We start from the raw sequence: 19,834 nt of genomic DNA, 5'->3' as shown, positions 1-19,834 counted from the left end.
ATTAATTTTGTCGCAAATATTTATATTGAAAATCATGATTGAAAATGGGCCTTTAAAAATGAACATTTTAACTTCATGGCGTCAAAACGCTGTCGAGTTTCTGGTTTTTATTTCGCAAATGTGCGTGAAAAACAAGGTGAACCCTAAAACGACTTTAATAACACTGTGATTGCTTTTTGTAAATGCCATCATTTCAAAAAGAAATTATTCCAACTTGCCGTCGAGGGGCTAGCCACTCACTTTAATCAATGGACAAGTTTCCATCCTCGTTTTTTACAAAAATGATCACGCCTAATCTTTTAAAACCTACTCTAGACAGCGCTAGAATTATAACGCGCAATCCGTAAAAGGTGGACCGGGAATCTGAAAGTGATGAACACCTCGTTTGGCGCTGTTATTCCAGTCTGTTTCCGTGATTAGAAATGAACGTTTTATCTAAATGGTGTCGAAACACTATTAAGGCTCTGTTTTTACAGGATAATAATGACACCAAAATGAGCGTGCGGAGGTAATTGTACTCTTCAGTCGACACCGGCGTTAAAACTAGTTTTGACTTCTCATGGTGAGGTGACGCTGTAGATTCGATCATTTTTTGACTCTAAATCGGAGCATAAATTTTCTGTTGGACAAGGCTTCTCTTTCTTCAACATATGGAAGAAGAGGTCTATAACGTAAGCGTAGTCAGTTTCTCTGAAAAGGTAAGCTATCAATATCTGAAAAAGTTTTAGTTGCGAATACTATAAAGATAGTGTTCGTTGTGACGTTAACTTGACGCTGTAAGATTCTCGAAATACTGAATCCGAGTTTTTTGCACATTGCGATTACGTGTTCCAGACTATAGTTGTGAATTTTATGATAACATATTAAATTTAATTCTCTTATTTGAATGAAATTTAAATTTGTAAAGTAATATTGTACCATTAATTTTAATTTTCTAGCCGCTTTGGAATTTACCTAACTTTTCTGTCCACAGAATGATTTATTACGTATTTGAAAATAATAAACGTCTCCGGTAGAGTATGCAGGTAACCGTTACCCTAGAGCAAATTTAGGTGGAGGAAAATTCTCAGCTGTTAAAAATTCCCTTGATTACGCGTCTAAGCAAAAACAAATTTCACCTTGTCTCTACACTTTAAGAAATTACCGTAAAATTAACCGAAGCGAAATGTTACCAAAAACGTTACTAGTTGGAAATAAATTTACTGCTTTATCATATTTAAGTCTATGATTAAATGAAATTAGTTATTAATGAATAGTTTCCACTAAATTAACGGTTTGTTGCGTATAAAATTTACGGTTAAAGTTATCACGTACTCATTATTCTGAGAGAGCGGTAGCTCTCTTAGATCGAATCGAATCGAATTCAGCTAGCTAGCTAATTGGACCAAGTCATCTTGCGACTTATTGCCACTTATCTAACGCCTTTACAATGCATAGAGGGGTGGTGGCTAGCCCCTATGCCACAGCTAACCGACAGCGCCCTATACTAACTATTACCGTTAGCCTCTGCAAGTTTTGATGGAAAGGAGAAACCGGGTTAGACCGCGGAGGAAAACTCCTTTAACAAGCGGGGAGACAACTTGCAAACTCTACGCAGAAGGATTTGTTCCCAGATTTTTCACCCGGTGCCACAGTCCGGGATCGAACCCGGGATCCTCTTGCTGCGAGGCGAAAGCGCTAACCGCTACGCCACCCCACCTAGACTTCATACTGCCTTTAATGTATAAGGGTTTATTTTATTGGACGTAACTTTTTCGTATTATGTTCACTGATTTGAAAAGATTCCTCTGAACTAAAATTTGGACCCTTAGTATGTGGTTCAAAATTCAAAATGATCCACCAATTAGTTTATTTTATAAAAAATAAAGTTTATAAGGGTGGATTTTCATTTGCATAAAATTGGTCAGTGTTTTGGTGAAAACTTTCAAATTTTCCCATAGAAATAACATGGGCGTTTTTGTCCATTTTACCCATTTTGTCGCCACCGTTTTGAAATTAAATATTTGTTTGTTACGTTTGGGAACAGTTTTATATCAAAATGAAAAGGAACAAATTTAAGGTTTTTGCGAAAAATTAATTCTAAGTGCTACATTTCATGTTTTAAAATCATGCTTTGACTTACGTTATTGCACCCTATATGTCATACTGTTGGTCTTACAGCGTTTTACCATGGATGCAGCCGAGGAGAAAGCCACTCTTGTACTTACGCTGTTTTACCGCGGACTTTTATATGATTTTACTCTCGTTGCAAAAACTGAATGATATTAGTAAAAACTGTCATTCTAGGCAAAGACCGGAAAGTGTAAAAGATAAGTGTATAAAATTAATTGCCTGAAGTAACAGATATTAAAATTTTCAACTTTTGAAGACATGATTCTAAAACATCTATTATTTTAAGAAAATCTTTTATTACTTTTTTCACCGAAATTATTACAGTAAAATATTTTAACATGAACCATGCGCAATTAGGTAGAGAATTTAGCCCTTTAAAGAGAATAAAATGGAAAGAAAATCGTTGAGAGCTGACAAAATAATAAAATCCGTATGAAAACTTAATTGCAAAGTTTTCGACGCTATAAAAATAAACGTGTTGTATAGCCCTCAAAGATCACGATCAATTACAGAATGTTTCGACACTAATAATTACATCTCAGTCTAACTTAATTACTACTCTCGGTAGTCTAGCATCATTACCAGTCGTCGGTAATCTGGCTTCATTACTAGCCGTCGGTAATCTGGCTTAAGTACAGGTCGTCGGTAATCTGGCATAAGTACCGGTCGTCGGTAATCTGGCATAAGTACCGGTCGTCGGTTATCTGGCTTAAGTACAGGTCGTCGGTAATCTGGCATAAGTACCGGTCGTCGGTAATGTGGCTTAATTGCCGGTCGTCGGTAATGTGGCTTAATTACCGGTCGACGGTAATCTGGCTTTATTACCGGTGGTCGGTAATGTGGCTTAATTACCGGTCGACGGCAATCTGGCTTAATTACCTGTCGTCGATAGTCTGGCTTTATTACCGGTCGTCGGTAATCTGGCTTATTTACCAGCCGTTGATAATCTTGCTTAATTGCCCGTCGTCGATAATCTAGTTTAATTACCAGTCGCCGGTAATCTTGTTAAATCACCTTTATTGTTAAGGCTCGTTTACATGTAAGCGAGAATTAAGCTTAAAGCTGAGAGTAGAAGTTGAAAGTCGAATCTTTTTCTCGCGCCTAAAAAAATCGCGTCTGCCAAAAGCGTTTGCTGCCGCTGCTCCACACGCTCCTTCGTTTACATACGAGCTGGGCGGTAGCATGAGCCTAGATTGCAAAGTTGTCTTTCAGTCGGAAGTAAACAACTAAAATGGCTTCGACTGTCGTTAGTTTACTTCTGCTTCAAAAGAAACTATTGCTTTTGAAAATCATTCGACATTTACATCAAAAAAACAACATAAAATTAGAACGGAACGTCGTTGGTGGGTACATCCTATATAGAGAAATAGAAACAAAGAAGGCTTTTTTCGCATTTTGGAACGTTACTTGATATAATTTGTCAAGGTGCGTATATTTTCTCTACTTGAGCTTGAGAATAATTTTGATTTAATTGTCGAGCTTGAAAGGATGAGGCAATGTGATTACACGTATTGTTCTTTTAAAGACATTCTCAATGGTGGTGCCTAGGCCTATTTCGCGAGATAAACAAACTCAAAAATATCAAACTATATTCGTTCCTTGGATATTATTGGCTTAAAAAATCACGTGACTCTTTGCGACAAGCAAACATGAGCTGAAAAATCTACGGCAGATCGGAGCTTATTCGGAACACCCGCCTCATCTATGAGCAACAAGCGCGACTTGAAAAGTTCTCGCTTGTTTGAAAACGGTACGCCTAGGGAACTCAAACCCCAATACGCCTCATCTCTCAGCTTTACGCTTCGACTTTTTCCATTTCTCGCGCACATATAAACGAGCCTTAACTGTCTCTATAGTCTAAGAGAGCTGAAATTGAAATATAGAAGACTTTTAAGGAAGGAATTAGAATTAACAAATAATTTTTGTGGTAACTAATCGAATTTGCTGATAATTTCGAAACTGATGCCTTCCTCAATACATATGGATAGTAACAATTCAAGGTTCTTAATCTAGATTACCGATTACAGGTATTTAAGCTTGATTACCGATTACAGGTAAATAAGCTAGATTGCCGATTGCAGGTAATTAAGCTAGATTGCCGATTGCAGGTAATTAAGCTAGATTGCCGATTACAGGTAATTAAGCTAGATTACAAATTACAGGTAATTAAACTAGATTACCGATTACAGGAACTAAAGCTAGATTACCGATGGCAGGCAATTAAGCTAGATTACAAATTACAGGTAATTAAGCTAGATTACCGATTACAGGAACTAAAGCTAGATTACCGATGGCAGGCAATTAAGCTAGATTACCGATGGCAGGTAGTTAAGCTAGATTACCGAAAAGTATATGACTTGTGTTGGTGCACATATCTATGACATGTGTTGGTGCAGAAGTCTAAAACACATGTTGGTGCTCAGATCTATGGAGTATTTTTGTGCACAGACCTAATTAATCTTTTTGTGGTATAACTACCGCTTGCTCTGTGATTTGCTTGTGAAAATGAAGGGAAAGCAATTTGTGTTTGATGGGACGTTGATTGTCAAGTCAAGCAGTCAGGTTTAAAGTTGTGTAATAGATATAATTAAATTTTCACTTTTGAACACATGATATGAAACATCAATTATTTGAAAAAACTCGTATCTTTGTTTTTTAACCAAAATTTCGTTTGCGAAAAATATTTTTGAACATTATTTACCCTAGTATTTTGCTCTCAATATTAGCTCAAGAAAAAGCTACACTGAGAGAAATTTAAACTGTTGAAATGACAGGAAAGTTATGGAAGCCGGTGTAGCCATAACATACATGCAATTGAAACAGCTCATCCCGTAAAATTGTATAATACGAAATTTACAGTTGAACTTACGTGACTAAGTTCCTGTAAAAATTACATGGCTAGATCCGTTAAACTAGCAGGAAAAAATGTGATAAATACACAAATTTCAACTGTACCTCTCACTCAAATGGACGTGTATTTTTAACGGAGGAATTTGTAAAATGTACCTGTTATAACTCAGTAAAACTGACTTGGGTGGTAGAGTAGTTTTAACAAGGAAGATTGTCGAAAATACATGTTATAACTCAGTAAAACTGACTTGGGTGGTAGAGTAGTTTTAACAAGGAAAATTGTAGAAAATACATGTTATAATTCAGTAAAACTGACTTGGGTGATAGAGTAGTTTTAACAAAGAAAATTGTAGAAAATACATGTTATAATTCAGTAAAACTGACTTGGGTGATAGAGTAGTTTTAACAAGGGAATTTGTAGAAAATACCTGTTATAATTCAGTAAAATTGACATAAGTTATAGTGCAGTTTTACCACCGAAACGTGTAGAAAATACATGTTATATTTCAGTAACATCTACTTGCGTTTTAGAGTATTTTCAACTGATAAGTGGGCTAAAAAAACATAAGATATTCCTGTAGCTCTAACTGTAGGGAAAGAGTAATTTCAACAGAGATATCGGTAGAAAATATGTCACAATTTCTGTTGATTTTACGGAAGATTTGAAGTAGTCTCAACACAAAATCGTGTATAGTTTACGCTAAATATTCATGAAGCTTTTACAGAAATAATAATAGCATTTCTACAGCGAAACCCGTAGAAAATACTTATCATTTCCATAAAATTTACTTTAGTGATAATGTTGTTAAAATGAAAAACTGGTTTCAAATACGTAAGAGGTTTCAACAGATAAAATATGAAGTAGATCATACCACCCGGGTTGTATGATATGCTTATGGTAAAAATGGTATCTGCCTTGAATATATCAAAAAGTAGGTACAATAAAACAAAAATCATTTTAAATTTTAACTTTTATTAGGATTTTTACTTTTTAACAAAAATCATCAGCATTAACCTAGATGGCAAAATAAAAAATGGTTAAATATTTCCCAGTTATTTCAATTGAACTTGAATTGAAAGGGAATGAAACTTACCATCAGTCCATTCCATTTGTGAAACTTTATTTATTAGGCCTATTACTTTCGGGTCAACTATATCCTTAGTTTTTTTACAATTTCATTTTGCAATATACCTGTGTTAAATAAAAAAATGGAATTAGATAATTAGTTAGACGAACTTCGAGCCAAAAAGGAGTACAACCCTATGCTGTAACCTTTGGGCTAAACGCTTTAGAAATATGGTGTGCAAGCCGCGAGAAATATATTTTGGTATTTCTAAAAATATTGGAAACTCAAGAACTATAGGTTATGTTATAAATCTCAAGAAATAAATATAGGATCTATAGTATAAGTCTCAAGAAATATAGGATCTGTATTAAACCACTCTTCAAACCATGAAGCACCAGGCTCTATGAAAGTCTATAATTACCTCTGAAATAACTCCAAAGTACATGGACATCCCTCTGGATATTTCAAATTCAAAACATAAAACATTCCAAAGAACATGGCCAGTGCCAAAGCAAGTTTATCACTTGGTAAATGATCGTTAATTATTCTTCTGTCGACCGTAAGCATCAGTTCAGTAGCTTCAGGCAAGCTTTGACCCAAGAAGTGACAAAGTCCATGGAGTTTGCTTTGAACGTAATTAATAGAAAATTATTTACCAAAAACAATCAAGCAAGGATGAAGTGGCACTTTTTTCAAAACCTCTTCTTTAGGAGTACCAAGCTGTTAAGTATAAAATCGAATCAGTTATTCTGAACTTTATAAAGATTAAGAAGTATGCGATTTCATTCGGCTTACTTCAAAGATAGGGAAAATGTTCTCAGGTGCTTCATTAAAATGATTCATTATCATTAATACCACAGAACCAATCACAGCTGATTGATTTCTAATATTTTTTTCTTTAAGAGTTTTCAGAGTCGTTTTGCACATATCCTTGGTACTCTTAGCAAAAAATGTACAGAAAATATTGCTTTTCAAATCGAAAAACCTTTCAAATAAGGAAAAAATGTCTTTTCCCATCATCTCTTGCAAATGAACTTTAAGGCCAACAAGTTCAAATAAAAATGACCACTTTTCAAGGAGATTTTCAACACTAGTATTATTATGTATATCAAGTCTTTGAAGACCGTAGGTCTGTTTCATTCGTGCTTCCACTATATTAGTATCAGGATTCATTTCAAAAAACATTTTCTTTAAAATTTCACATGCATCCTCTGACGTTTGCAACTCCTCCTCATTTATTGTCGGGTTGAATTTAAGGTTTGTATTGTTTACATCAATCAAACGAGCCTGTTTTCCTTTCTTAATGTTTTTTACCAAGGGCATCACTTTTTCGGTTTGTCGGGAAAGATTTTCAAGCCGTACGTACAGTTGGACCGTAAAACTATGATAACCACATCCTAACACTTCTCCATCAATTACGTCCTTTACAGCGTTTGGGAAACGTTGGTTGAAATGGCTGGCTATTATCCTCATGTCGCTCCGACTAGGCCTTGGGGATCGTTTGATGGCATCATCTACCAGATTCCTTACAACAGCATTCCGATTTTTTTGTGAGAGTTGCACATCTGTTGCTAAAGCTTTTTGAACTTGCTTGTTGAAAATATCCATATTTAATACATAGGCCGAAATTGTTTGGTCAGTATTGATACATGAAGTTCCTGATTTCTGTGGGTGATATTAACATGAAGTTAATAAAAATTACCAAATTAAATATGGGGAAATAATATTATGTGGTTTAAATATTACCGAAGGCTGGCTTAAATTTGAAGCTGCATTACTGGACGATAATTTGTCATTGACTTCAGCTCCAGAAGCTGTTGGACCAAGAGCTTTCTCCGAAACTATTTAAAATAATCAAAATTTGAAGTATTGTAAGTAGCTGTGTATAGTTTATGCTAAATTGGGCTTGGTTTTTCACCAACCTATTTCCGGTGCTACATCAAGAAGGTTCGATTTTATGAAACTCAGAAGCCTTCGTGATTGTATAGGTTTTAGAGCCGTGTCGTTAAGGTCCGACAATGATACATATTTTAGATCGTCAACTTTCTCTACGCCTATTTTGTCACTGGCAAGGTGTTCAGTGAGATCTTTAATTGCAGCCTTATCCAAATTTGACAAGGCTTTCGATAGAAAATCAGTAACGTTTTCTGAAGCATCTCTTGAATAGGCTGCAGCCATCTATAAAACAATTTTTTTATATGAAAATAATTTTGAAAACAAACGCAATTTAAAACTTCGATATATATAGTCTTCATTATTTTGAATCTTAAAATAACGGTATAAATATGTCTTGAAACGTAATGTTACTTGACTGGCAGTATATTTAACATAATTCCCTCTCAAAAAATCCATTAAGTACCCACCAATAACATCAAATCCGCAATTCTAACCAACTGTGAAACTTCTAGGGGTGACAAACATTATGCTTTAAAGATAAAAACATTTTCCCAAATATATAATAGACCGAAAGAGGATAGAAATCAGCAAGATCAACCAGATTTGCTAGACACCTTTGATTAATCTCGAATAACTCGTAAAGGTGTAATTCCCAATTATATTTGGAGCCACCCGTACAAAAATTTACGGCTGCATTTTGCTGTTATTTAGATTTTTTAGAATCTGCAATATATTGCAAATAAACTGGAATATTCTGGAATAATACTGGAATAAACCTGAAAAAGGTTCAACTTCAGACAAAATTAAGATGCATTCCAGAGAGCAATGCAGAACATTTTAGACGTTTTGCAGAAAAAATATCTTCCGTTGGAAAACTCAGTACAGCAGTATAGAAAATTTAGCTACTCTAGAGTCATAAAATAGCTAGCTTACAGCTAGAAAACAGAAGGGAAATAGTAACTACCGTAAGAAATCAGGATGTTTGTAGGCTCATTACAGGTACTGTACCTTCCAGATATATTGTATGCATGTTACAGTCAGAAATTGCTAAGTTTGTAGGATAATGGCAGGCGGGTTTCGGATACTTTTTAGGATAATTGCAGGCGCATTTCATATACTTTGTAGGAAAATTGCAGGCGCGTTTCAGATACTTTGTCGGATAATTGCAGGCGCGTTTCAGATACTTTGTAGGATAATAGCAGGTGCATTTCCGATTCTTTGTCGGATAATTGCAGGTGTGTTTCAGATACTTTGCAGGATCATTGTAGGTGCGTTTCATATTCTTTGTAGGATAATTTCAGATGCGTTTCAAATACTTTGCAGGATCATTGCAGCCGCGTTTCAGATACTTTTAAGGACCATTACAGGCGCGTTTCAGTTACTTTAATTTGTACGATAATTGCAGGTGCTTTTCAGATAATTTTTAGGATAATTGCAGGCGCGTTACAGATACTTTGTAGGATAATTGTAGGCGCGTTGCACATACTTTGTAGGATAATTACAGGCGCGTTTCAGATACTTTGTAGGATAATTGCAGGTGATTTTCAGATAATTTTTAGGATAATTGCAGGCGCATTTCAGATACTTTTCAGGAGCGTTTCATATACTTTGTAGGAAAATTGCAGGCGTGTTTCATATACTTTGTAGGAAAATTGCAGGCGCTTTTCATATACTTTTCAGGATCATTGCAGGCGCGTTTCAGATACTTTTTAGGATCATTGCAGGCGCGTTTCAGATACTTTTTAGGATAATTGCAGGCGCTTTTCATATACTTTGTAGGCAAATTGCAGGTGTGTTTCTGGTACTTTTCAGGATCATTGCAGGCGCGTTTCAGATACTTTTTAGGATAATTGCAGGCGTGTTTCAGGTACTTTTCAGGATCATTGCAGGCGCGTTTCAGGTACTTTTTAGGATAATTGCAGGCGCTTTTCATATACTTTGTAGGCAAATTGCAGGTGTGTTTCTGGTACTTTTCAGGATCATTGCAGGCGCGTTTCAGATGCTTTGTAGGATCATTGCAGGTGCTTTTCAGATAATTTTTAGGATCATTGCAGCCGAATTTCAGATACTTTGTAGGATAAATACAGGCGCGTTTCAGATACTTTGTAGGTTAATTGCAGGTACTTTTCAGATATTTTTAGGATAATTGCAGGAGCATTTCATATACTTTGTAGGATAATTGCAGGCGCTTTTCATATACTTTGTAGGAAAATTGCAGGCGCTTTTCATATACTTTTCAGGATCATTGCAGGCGCGTTTCAGATACTTTTTAGGATCATTGCAGGCGTATTTCGGATACTTTGTAGGATAATTGCAGGTGCGTTTCAGATACTTTGTAGGATCATTGCAGCCGCGTTTCAGATACTTTGTAGGATAATTGCAGCCGCGTTTCAAATACTTTGCAGGATCATTGCAGCCGCGATTCAGATACTTTTAAGGACCATTACAGGCGCGTTTCAGATACTTTAATTTGTACGATAATTGCAGGTGCTTTTCAGATACTTTTTAGGATAATTGCAGGCGCGTTACAGATACTTTGTAGGATAATTGCAGGCGCGTTTCAGATACTTTGTAGGATAATTACAGGCGCGTTTCAGATACTTTGTAGGATAATTGCAGTTGATTTTCAGATAATTTTTAGGAAAATTGCAGGCGTGTTTCATATACTTTGTAGGAAAATTGCAGGTGTGTTTCTGGTACTTTTCAGGATCATTGCAGGCGCGTTTCAGATACTTTTTAGGATAATTGCAGGCGCTTTTCATATGCTTTGTAGGCAAATTGCAGGTGTGTTTCTGGTACTTTTCAGGATCATTGCAGGCGCGTTTCAGATACTTTTTAGGATAATTGCAGGCGTGTTTCAGGTACTTTTCAGGATCATTGCAGGCGCGTTTCAGGTACTTTTTAGGATAATTGCAGGCACTTTTCATATACTTTGTAGGCAAATTGCAGGCGCTTTTCATTTACTTTGTAGGCAAATTGCAGTCGCGTTTCAGATACTTTTCAGGATCATTATTGGCGCGTTTCAGATGCTTTGTAGGATCATTGCAGCCGAATTTCAGATACTTTGTAGGATAATTACAGGCGCGTTTCAGATACTTTGTAGGATAATTGCAGGTACTTTTCAGATATTTTTAGGATAATTGCAGGAGCATTTCATATACTTTGTAGGATAATTGCAGGCGCGTTTCAGATACTTTGTAGGATAATTGCAGGCGCGTTTCAGATACTTTGTAGGATAATTGCAGGTACTTTTCAGATATTTTTAGGATAATTGCAGGAGCATTTCATATACTTTGTAGGATAATTGCAGGCGCTTTTCATATACTTTGTAGGATCATTGCAGCCGCGTTTCAGATACTTCGCAGGATCATTGCAGGTGCATTTCAGATACTCTGTAGAATAATTGCAGGCGCGTTTCAGATTCTTTGCAGGATCATTGCAGGCTCTTTTCATATACTTTGTAGGATAATTACAGGTGCGTTTCAGATACTTTGTAGGATCATTGCAGCCGCGTTTCAGATACTTCGCAGGATCATTGCAGGAGCATTTCAGATACTCTGTAGGATAATTGCAGGTGCGTTTCAGATACTTTGCAGGGTCATTGCAGCCACGTTTCAGATTCTTTGTAGGATCATTGCAGGTGCGATTTAGATACTTTGTGGAATAATATCAGATGCGTTTCAGATACTTCGCAGGATCATTGCAGGTGCATTTCAGATACTTCGCAGGATCATTGTAGGTGCATTTCAGATACTTTGTAGGATAATTGCAGGAGCATTTCAGATTCTTTGCAGGATCATTGCAGGCTCTTTTCAGATGCTTTGCAGGGCCATTGCGGGTTTTCCTATCAATTATTGTGAATCAGTCGCCTTATATACCCTAAATTTCCAAAAAAATTTAAAGAGGCTTACGCTTGAGTTCGAACGTCAACAATAGTTATGTTTAAAATTATTTTAGGAATAAAGTTCCTTAAAACGATTTAACTAGAATTAAGGTAAATTAATGACGATTAAATTAATAAATATCAATTATATTTTTTTAATATTTAAAAATAGCCTCTAAATTGCGTCTCGACTTGGAGAGGTTTATTTTGGATTCCCAACTTGTACTCATCCCTTACAAAAATATTAAGCTGTAATTTATCTGAATACACACTTTTCTGACTTGCTAAATTAACATCTGAGATGGTCCAACTGTTTAGGTACATGTACAAGTTCTTACCACATCTAGCTAAAAAGGTCTTTTCGTCTATCTATCATCCACAACATACACACTCACAGAACATAATCGAAAAAGTCTTTAAAACTTGCAGCTAAAAACCGATTACAACTGAAGGGAAGGGTCCCGACAGGCTTGTTTTACGTCTATTCGCAACCAGGAAAACTGCTGTAGACCTATATGATAGCGCTTAAGTACTTTGGTTCGCAGTTTCCTTCACATTTCGAGCGCCATGGTGATAGTAGATCTTGTCTTAATCGGTGAAGTTGGACTGCAAAACCGAGTGTATTCAATTCTCGAGTCATTCTCGAACTAGCTCTCAGTAAGTCTCTAGCATTACGAAGTATAGGCAGTGTCATACTTATTGAAACATATCTGATAAACTTTTGATAACTGTATATACAATACTGGCCCATTTATGACCAAAAATGTTTCAATTTTCTATCTTTTATGGTGGTTTAAATATATTTAGGATCGAGACGTGACAGTATTAGATCAAAAGATCTTATTGAGATGAATGAGTAAAGCTTTTTTAAGATGCCTTTTTAGGCCTAACCACTTGTTTATTCAAAGTTTAGGAAAATAAAAGTAATATTAATGCCTAACAGAAGCAGATAAAAATTTATGGAGCGCTCGAAGTTGACTTCCCGTACAAAAATTTTAAGCTGTAATTCCTCTGCATACGCGCTTTTTTATCGCTACCACGCTGTAACTATTAAGGCTACATTTCTGCAGCTCAAAAAACGGGAAAATTTCACAGCAATTCTAGAACTGCAAATTGACTGCCGTTTCTACATTTTCTGTTTGTTAACTGTTAACTGTCTAGACTGGCAGAAATATGCAGCGCAATTCTGCAAACGCTATGCAAAGGTAGAAATACCAGCTGTTAGTTTAAAACTGTAATTTGACCGTTTTTATAGATATGTTACAGGTCTGCAAAAGTGATGGAAAAGTAGAAATCCAGCTGCTAATTTAGAACTGTAATTTGACCGTTTTAATAGACATGTTACAGGTCTGCAAAAGTGATAGAAAAGTAGAAATACAGCTGCTAATTTAAAACTGCAATTTGACCACATTTATAGACATGTTACAGGTCTGCAAAAGTGATGGAAAAGTAGAAATGCAACTGCTAATTTAGAACTGTAATTTGACCATTTTTATAGACATGTTACAGGTCTGCAAAAGTGATAGAAAAGTAGAAATCCAGCTGCTAATTTAAAACTGCAATTCTACCACATTTATAGACATGTTACAGATCTGCAAAAATGATGGAAAAGTAGAAATGCAGCTGCCAATTTAGAACTGTAATTTGAACATTTTATAGACATGTTACAGGTCTGCAAAAGTGATAGAAAAGTAGAAATCCAGCTGCTAATTTAAAACTGCAATTTGACCACATTTATAGGCATGTTACAGGTCTGAAAGAGTGATTGAAAAGTAGAAATCTAGCTGCTAATTTAAAACTGCAATTTGACTACATTTAAAGACATGTTACAGGTCTGCAAAAGTGATGGAACAGTAGAAATACAGCTGCCAATTTAAAACTTTAATTTGACCTAAATTGACCATTTTTATAGACATGTTACAGGTCTGCAAACGTGATGGAAAAGTAGAAATTCAGCTACCAACTTAAAACTGTAATTTAACCACATTTAGTGAGATATATTGCAGGTATTCAAAAGTAGGAAATTCTACTTTTGAATACCTGCAATATGTCTACAAATGTGGAATAGTTACAGTTTTAAATAGGAAGCTGGATTTCTACTTTTCCATCACTTTTTCAGACTTGTAACATGTCTATAAATATGGTCAAATTACAGTTTTAAATTGGCAGCTGGATTTCTACTTTTCCATCACTTTTTCAGACTTGTAACATGTCTATAAATATGGTCAAATTACAGTTTTAAATTGGCAGCGGGATTTCTACTTTTCCATCACTTTTTCAGACTTGTAACATGTCTATAAATATGGTCAAATTACAGTTTTAAATTGGCAGCTGGATTTCTACTTTTCCATCACTTTTTCAGACTTGTAACATGTCTATACATGTAGTCAAATTACAGTTTTAAACTAGCATCTGGTATTTCTACTTTTCTATCACTTTTGCACACCTGTAACATGTCTATAAAAATGGCCAAATTACAGTTTTAAATTGGCAGCTGGATTTCTGCTTTTCCATCACTTTTGTAGACCTGTTACATGTCTATAAATGTGGTCAAATTGCAGTTTTAAATTGGCAGCTGAATATCTACTTTTCCATAAGTTTTGCAGACCTGTAACATGTCTATAAATGAGGTAAAATTACAGTTTTAAATTGGCATCTGGATTTCTACTTTTCCATCACATTTGCAGGCCTGTAACATGTCTATAAATGTGGTCAAGTTGCAGTTTTAAATTGGCAGCTGGATTTCTACTTTTCCATCACTTTTGCAGATCTGTAACATGTCTATAACTGTGGTCAAATTACAGTTTTTAACAAGCAGCTGTTATTTCTACTTTTGCATCGCGTTTGCAGAATCGCGCTGCATATTTCTGCCAGTACAGACAATTAACAGATAATAAACAGAAAATGTAGAAACGGCAGACAATTTGCAGTTCTGGAATTGTTGTAAAATTTTCGCGTTTTTCGAGCTGCAGAAAATGTAGCCTTAATGTATACCTATTACAGCGTGATAGCGATAAAAAAAGCGTGTATGCAGATGAATTACAGCCTAAAAGTTTTGTACGGGCAAACATAGATGCACAAATATATACTACATCAGATGTTTTGTTAGGAACTATCAGGGTCTCGATACGTCCAAATAAAATTTCATCCTCTGTTGATTCCCAAACCACAAGTTGTCCCCGTTCATAAGTAGTACCTTTCACAGAAATTACAAATTGTTTAAGAAGACGTTAATATATCGGAAAACGGTTTAGAATGTGGTGCTTTGACATATGCATGCAGTGTGCACTACGTTACGTCTTGTTTTAAATTTTCGCAAACAGATTCGCGTCTGAGCTAAATCCCCAGAAGTATGCATTTAGATTTAAATTAACAGGGAATGTTCTGGTAAGTTTTTTAAATGGATTTGAAATCAAGTACAAACAACTTGCGTCATCATTTCATTGTCCTTTTAATCAGATATTGTTCAGTCATAAGGTTTAAAGGAAAGCGCGGCTCCGTTGGTGCCCCTTAAAGATCACTTTCCTGGCTAAGCTTGGTAAAGGCTACTGTAGCCAAAGGCAGGAACCAATCAGACCTAATGCAGTATTAGTTCTGATTGGTTCCTGCCTTTGGCAAGGTAAAATTCGTGTCCAGAAGATAAGCCAGAATGCTAGGGGCGCCAGAAGAGCCGCGCTTTGCTTTAAATAAGACTTTGTTATATATGAAAATTTGTATTTGTTTAAATTATTTTTAAATCTAAATAATTTTCTTCTAGTTAGATTTATTTCTTAGTGAAGTCGAGGGTAGACTCTTTGGGTCTCTGTGTATACACCCGAGTTCAAAGAGCTCAGCTTTGACAGTGCATTGAATTCACGACATATTGTACACCTAAGTATCCCTTGTCATCCCCCTCGGTGAAGTGCATCTGGTCTTGCTTTCAATCACACTGCATTAGCCTCGCTTTTTGATTATAAAACCATAGTCTAGCTTTGTAGAACAAACAATGTCTCGGATTGACAGTTTTAGCTCTCTGATTTCGTTTAACAAATATTTCCCGAAAACATGTTCTTGAAATATATGAGAGTTGTGGTATTTGATATTTGGTGGGAAAGGCGAACCACACAAAAAATATGCTTGCTGAAGTTGATGTTTTTCAGCCAGCGTTTTGGTTATATTCATGAAATTTTTGGTGTTATTTGCAAACTTTTTGTATACTGCATGTTTGCTTTCAAATCGAAGTGTCCACACTCTTATAAGCGGGCCGAATTGCAAAATAAGTTCTGGATAGTGTTGAATGAAGTAATGATGTTTTGGTTTCAATTGATAATCCGGAAATGCATTTAGTAAATTTTGTTTGTACTCAGATAGGCTAACTACCAATAAAGCGACGTTGTGCTTTGAGATTTTAGGGGCAGCCACGACCTCAACAATTTTTTTCAGTTGCAAATATAAGTGCCAAACTGGATCTGAATAATCTCTAATTTTGTCCCGAAACACTAATGAAAGAAGTCTTAATATGCACCAAATTTGAGAAGCGTCCCCAGACAGCTTATTACCACCACCATTGGCACAACATGGTTTGTTGGCAGCATCTTTCCTTGGTATTTGAACTCGGCTATTGCATAGTTGTAATAGTTCCAAGAAAACCATTTTCGTTCTTTGATAAAGTATAATAGGAAACGGTGCAGATCATATGCCACTACCCCTTCAAACAAATCGTGCGCTAAGCATGGAGGCATTGCAGGCAAGCATACGTGAAAATTAATTAATTGATTGAAACCTGAATCTAATCTAACTCCTTCGTGATTTTTATCTCAGGATTTAATTGCACTTCATTGACATTATTGTTGTATTTGGCTATGGTTCTCTTCGGGAAAATTTTTCCACGTGTATTTCTTTACTTTGAATGTAACAATAGCGACAAATATAGCCATTTTTAAAACTCATACTAAAGCCCCCAATCTCATGACTTCCAAGATTGTCTCCAAGAACGCTGGTTACAAAAACTTTGTGATTGTGTCCATTTGCAAAAATACCATCCGTTTCAATGACCTTCAAATGCATTACTAATTTCTCAAGGCACTTGTTAATTCCAAAACGTTTAAAATGTGAGCTTCTACAAAGTAGTGTTAATTGAATATGATCGACTGTTGATCGAAATTCTTCGGGAATGTTTCAGAGTGTGTAGTAAACTCATACTATTTTATGTTTACTTTTTGCCGAGCCCAAAGGGTTAACAGTCTCGAAAGCATCTGGGAATAAAAGAAGGTGGAATGCATTTTCATTTTGTTTTACATAATCCCTTTGAAATATTTTTCCGTCATTGATATCCTCCAACAATTGGTTTTTTTCCTGAATTTTTTTTTTTTTGCTCTGGGTCCGGGACTAGGCTAGGGCTTGGTGCCATATAGCCAGAATTTTGTAGTTAGTTCAGGTGTAGCCGGAGCTTTAGGTGGGTTTAGGAAATTTCAAAACTTTTCTAACTTCCTTATTTAAAATAAGCGCTAATAATGTGTCTTTTATTGGAACAATGATAAAATTGTTTTTTCTTATTTTGATAACCTAGCAAAATAGGGATCGGGCATATGTAACTAAGATTATTTTTGTAAAACTTGTGCCTGAGATAAATTGATTTAAAATTTTCATTCGCCTTTTCAAATGCACTCTCTTCCGAGCAGATTCCAACTACCTTGGTTATTACATCAGTACTTAATCCATTTTTTTTAAGTTCCATGGTTACTTTCTCAATCATCGCATTCTTTTCTAAATATTTAAGATTTGAAATTTCTTCTGCTACATACTGCACAGTAGAACTAGGCATAAACTTATTCGCCTGCAATTTTAGATAAAAAACACCGAGGCTATGAGAAAATTCATCACAAGACGATTCAAAATTAGTTGAAGGTAATAAAGAATCAGATGCATTCTCATAATCATCAACTTCATTTTCTGTTCTATTACTTTCTTCTCTAATAATATGGTCAGGTGTTAAGTCACTTGGAACTTTTTCGGGTCTCAGTTGAAGGCTATATTTGGACTTATGATTTCGAGCAAAGTGACAACTCATCGATTTTATAGAAGTATACTTTCGCGTAGAGCACTCTTTGAATGGGCAAGTTATTGAAGACTCGTTTTTGAAATGTGCTTTTGCGTGGAAGTATAAGGTCTTTAAATTATCACAGTGATAGTCGCAATTTCTAACAGTACACTTAAAATTATCTGACGAAATTTCCTGAACTTTTAAATTATCAATATCAAATGACTTTAAAGAAGTTTTGTGAAATCGGTTCGCGTGAGATTTAAATGATACAAATTTAGAAAATACTAAATGGTATTTCGGGAAATCACAAATAAAGCTTAAGTTTGGGATATGTTTATGCAACGAAACATGTCTATAATATGTCCCGTATGCTTTTGTTCTAAATGAACACCCACTTAACGAACACTTAAATTCCATCCTTTTGGAAATCTGAAAAAATAAAATAAATATTCCTATGGTAAAACCCCGAGGGGTCGGACACTAGCCAAAATCCCTAAAGAGAATTTACATTGAAACTTCAAAATCCCACCTAAAAATTGCTTTAAAATCCCAAAATCTCTCTCAAATCTGACTGGAATGATAAGCTAAAACCCCCGTTCTTCCAATGGCATCGCTTAGCTCAAAGGCCTGTTTAATTTATCAATAGAGTAATGTCAGCGCTACGTATTGCAACGTCACTCCATAGCGTAATCTCGGTAGAGAGGGGAAAAACCAGTTTATTCCTCCCTTTAGGCGCGCTTTTGTAAGAGGGAATACTGAGCGCGCGTGCTAGGGGGGATGACACGTAGCTTGGAGATAGAAGGGAGTGACGTTGCTGTACGTAGCGCCGATACTACTCTCCATGCTCCGTGTCATCCCCCCTAACAAGCGCTCTCAGTATTTCCTCTTACAAAAGCGCGCCTAAAGGGAGGGATAAACTGGTTTTTCCCCTCTCTACTGAGATTACTCTATGACGTAGTTCGAAAACACAAACCTTTTTTAATTTTAAAATAATTTCGATATCATTCCTGAATGTTTAACAAAGCAAACGCGTCATATTTTTAGTAAAGGGATCGATGAAGAATAAATTGATTTTTCTCTTCACCCTCCCTTTAAAATGAGCGTTTCCTTCCACGCTTGAGCCTTTGTAATTAAATAACGCGGATAAATTAGCGGGAAAATTTACTCAGTAAAAGCAGCCTCTACCAGTGTTGTTTCAATTACACTACCCCACGATAAATACATTGGAAGTTTCTATCACCGCTAAAATTAAGACTACAACCACAATAATTGGCTATTGGTCGGTTTATTAATATTTAATTTACCGTCATAACTATAAAACCAGTATATTAATCCTAGCAAACTTTTGTTCAAAAGGAGTTGAAAATGAAGTCAATTGATACAAAATGTTTAACATCTTGGGGAAGAAAATAGTCATTGTTAACTCCTCTTGACCAGGATCATAGTAATAAAATCATACCTTATCGTGTTGAAGATATTATCTGTTTTGGAATGAGAGTTCAGGCTGGGGCCCAGTTTCACAGTGGATGAAGTCACAAACTCTATATAAAATGTTTATTAGAGTTCATTTCAGATTATAAAAAAATATCATCCTAACTCATAACTATTTTACATTTCCCTAAAAATATTCCAAAATTAAAATACCAGTATATAGATAATAATTCATATTTTAATAACCATAACCTATCTATGTACCGGTAGTAAAACAGTAAGGTAAATTTATTATAATTAGAAACTTACTTTAGTTAGCAGAATTTTCTGGAATGCTGAGGAAAATGCTCTAACGACTCGAACACTAGTGTTACTACGTAGCGCTGTTTTGTAAATGAGAATAATGGGCAGCCCGGCAGTGTAAAAGGCTAAAGGTAAGAAGCGGAAATTTTCCAGGCTGACACGACCAGGACGGTTGGTGCCAAAAAGGGTTCAGGGCAGGGGGGGGGGAAGCATAATGGTTTCACGTGAATCAGAGAAACTCGCAGATTTTGTGGGACTCTATATATCCTC

The 19,834-nt window shown here is 35.7% G+C and overlaps 1 protein-coding gene across 1 annotated transcript; it reads right to left on the bottom strand.

Moving 5' to 3' along the window:
* Positions 1–557: 557 nt before the first annotated feature.
* On the bottom strand, positions 558–19,708 carry LOC149665116 (uncharacterized). Its single transcript, XM_089842080.1, has 8 exons — positions 19,571–19,708; positions 19,290–19,371; positions 7,952–8,207; positions 7,776–7,870; positions 6,825–7,694; positions 6,686–6,749; positions 6,135–6,154; positions 558–713 (listed from the first exon to the last, which is right to left on the bottom strand). Exons 3-8 carry the CDS (start codon positions 8,205–8,207, stop codon positions 558–560), a joined length of 1,461 nt encoding a protein of 486 aa, XP_089698206.1. The 5' UTR covers positions 19,290–19,371; positions 19,571–19,708.
* Positions 19,709–19,834: the final 126 nt, after the last annotated feature.

This window comes from Phalangium opilio, unplaced genomic scaffold, assembly GCF_054372755.1.
Source record: "Phalangium opilio isolate 3A_F unplaced genomic scaffold, DU_Popi_V2 ptg000061l_1, whole genome shotgun sequence".
NCBI lineage: Eukaryota > Metazoa > Arthropoda > Arachnida > Opiliones > Phalangiidae > Phalangium > Phalangium opilio.
Note: the sequence above shows the minus strand (reverse complement) of the source record. Positions and strands in the feature narration are given on the sequence as shown.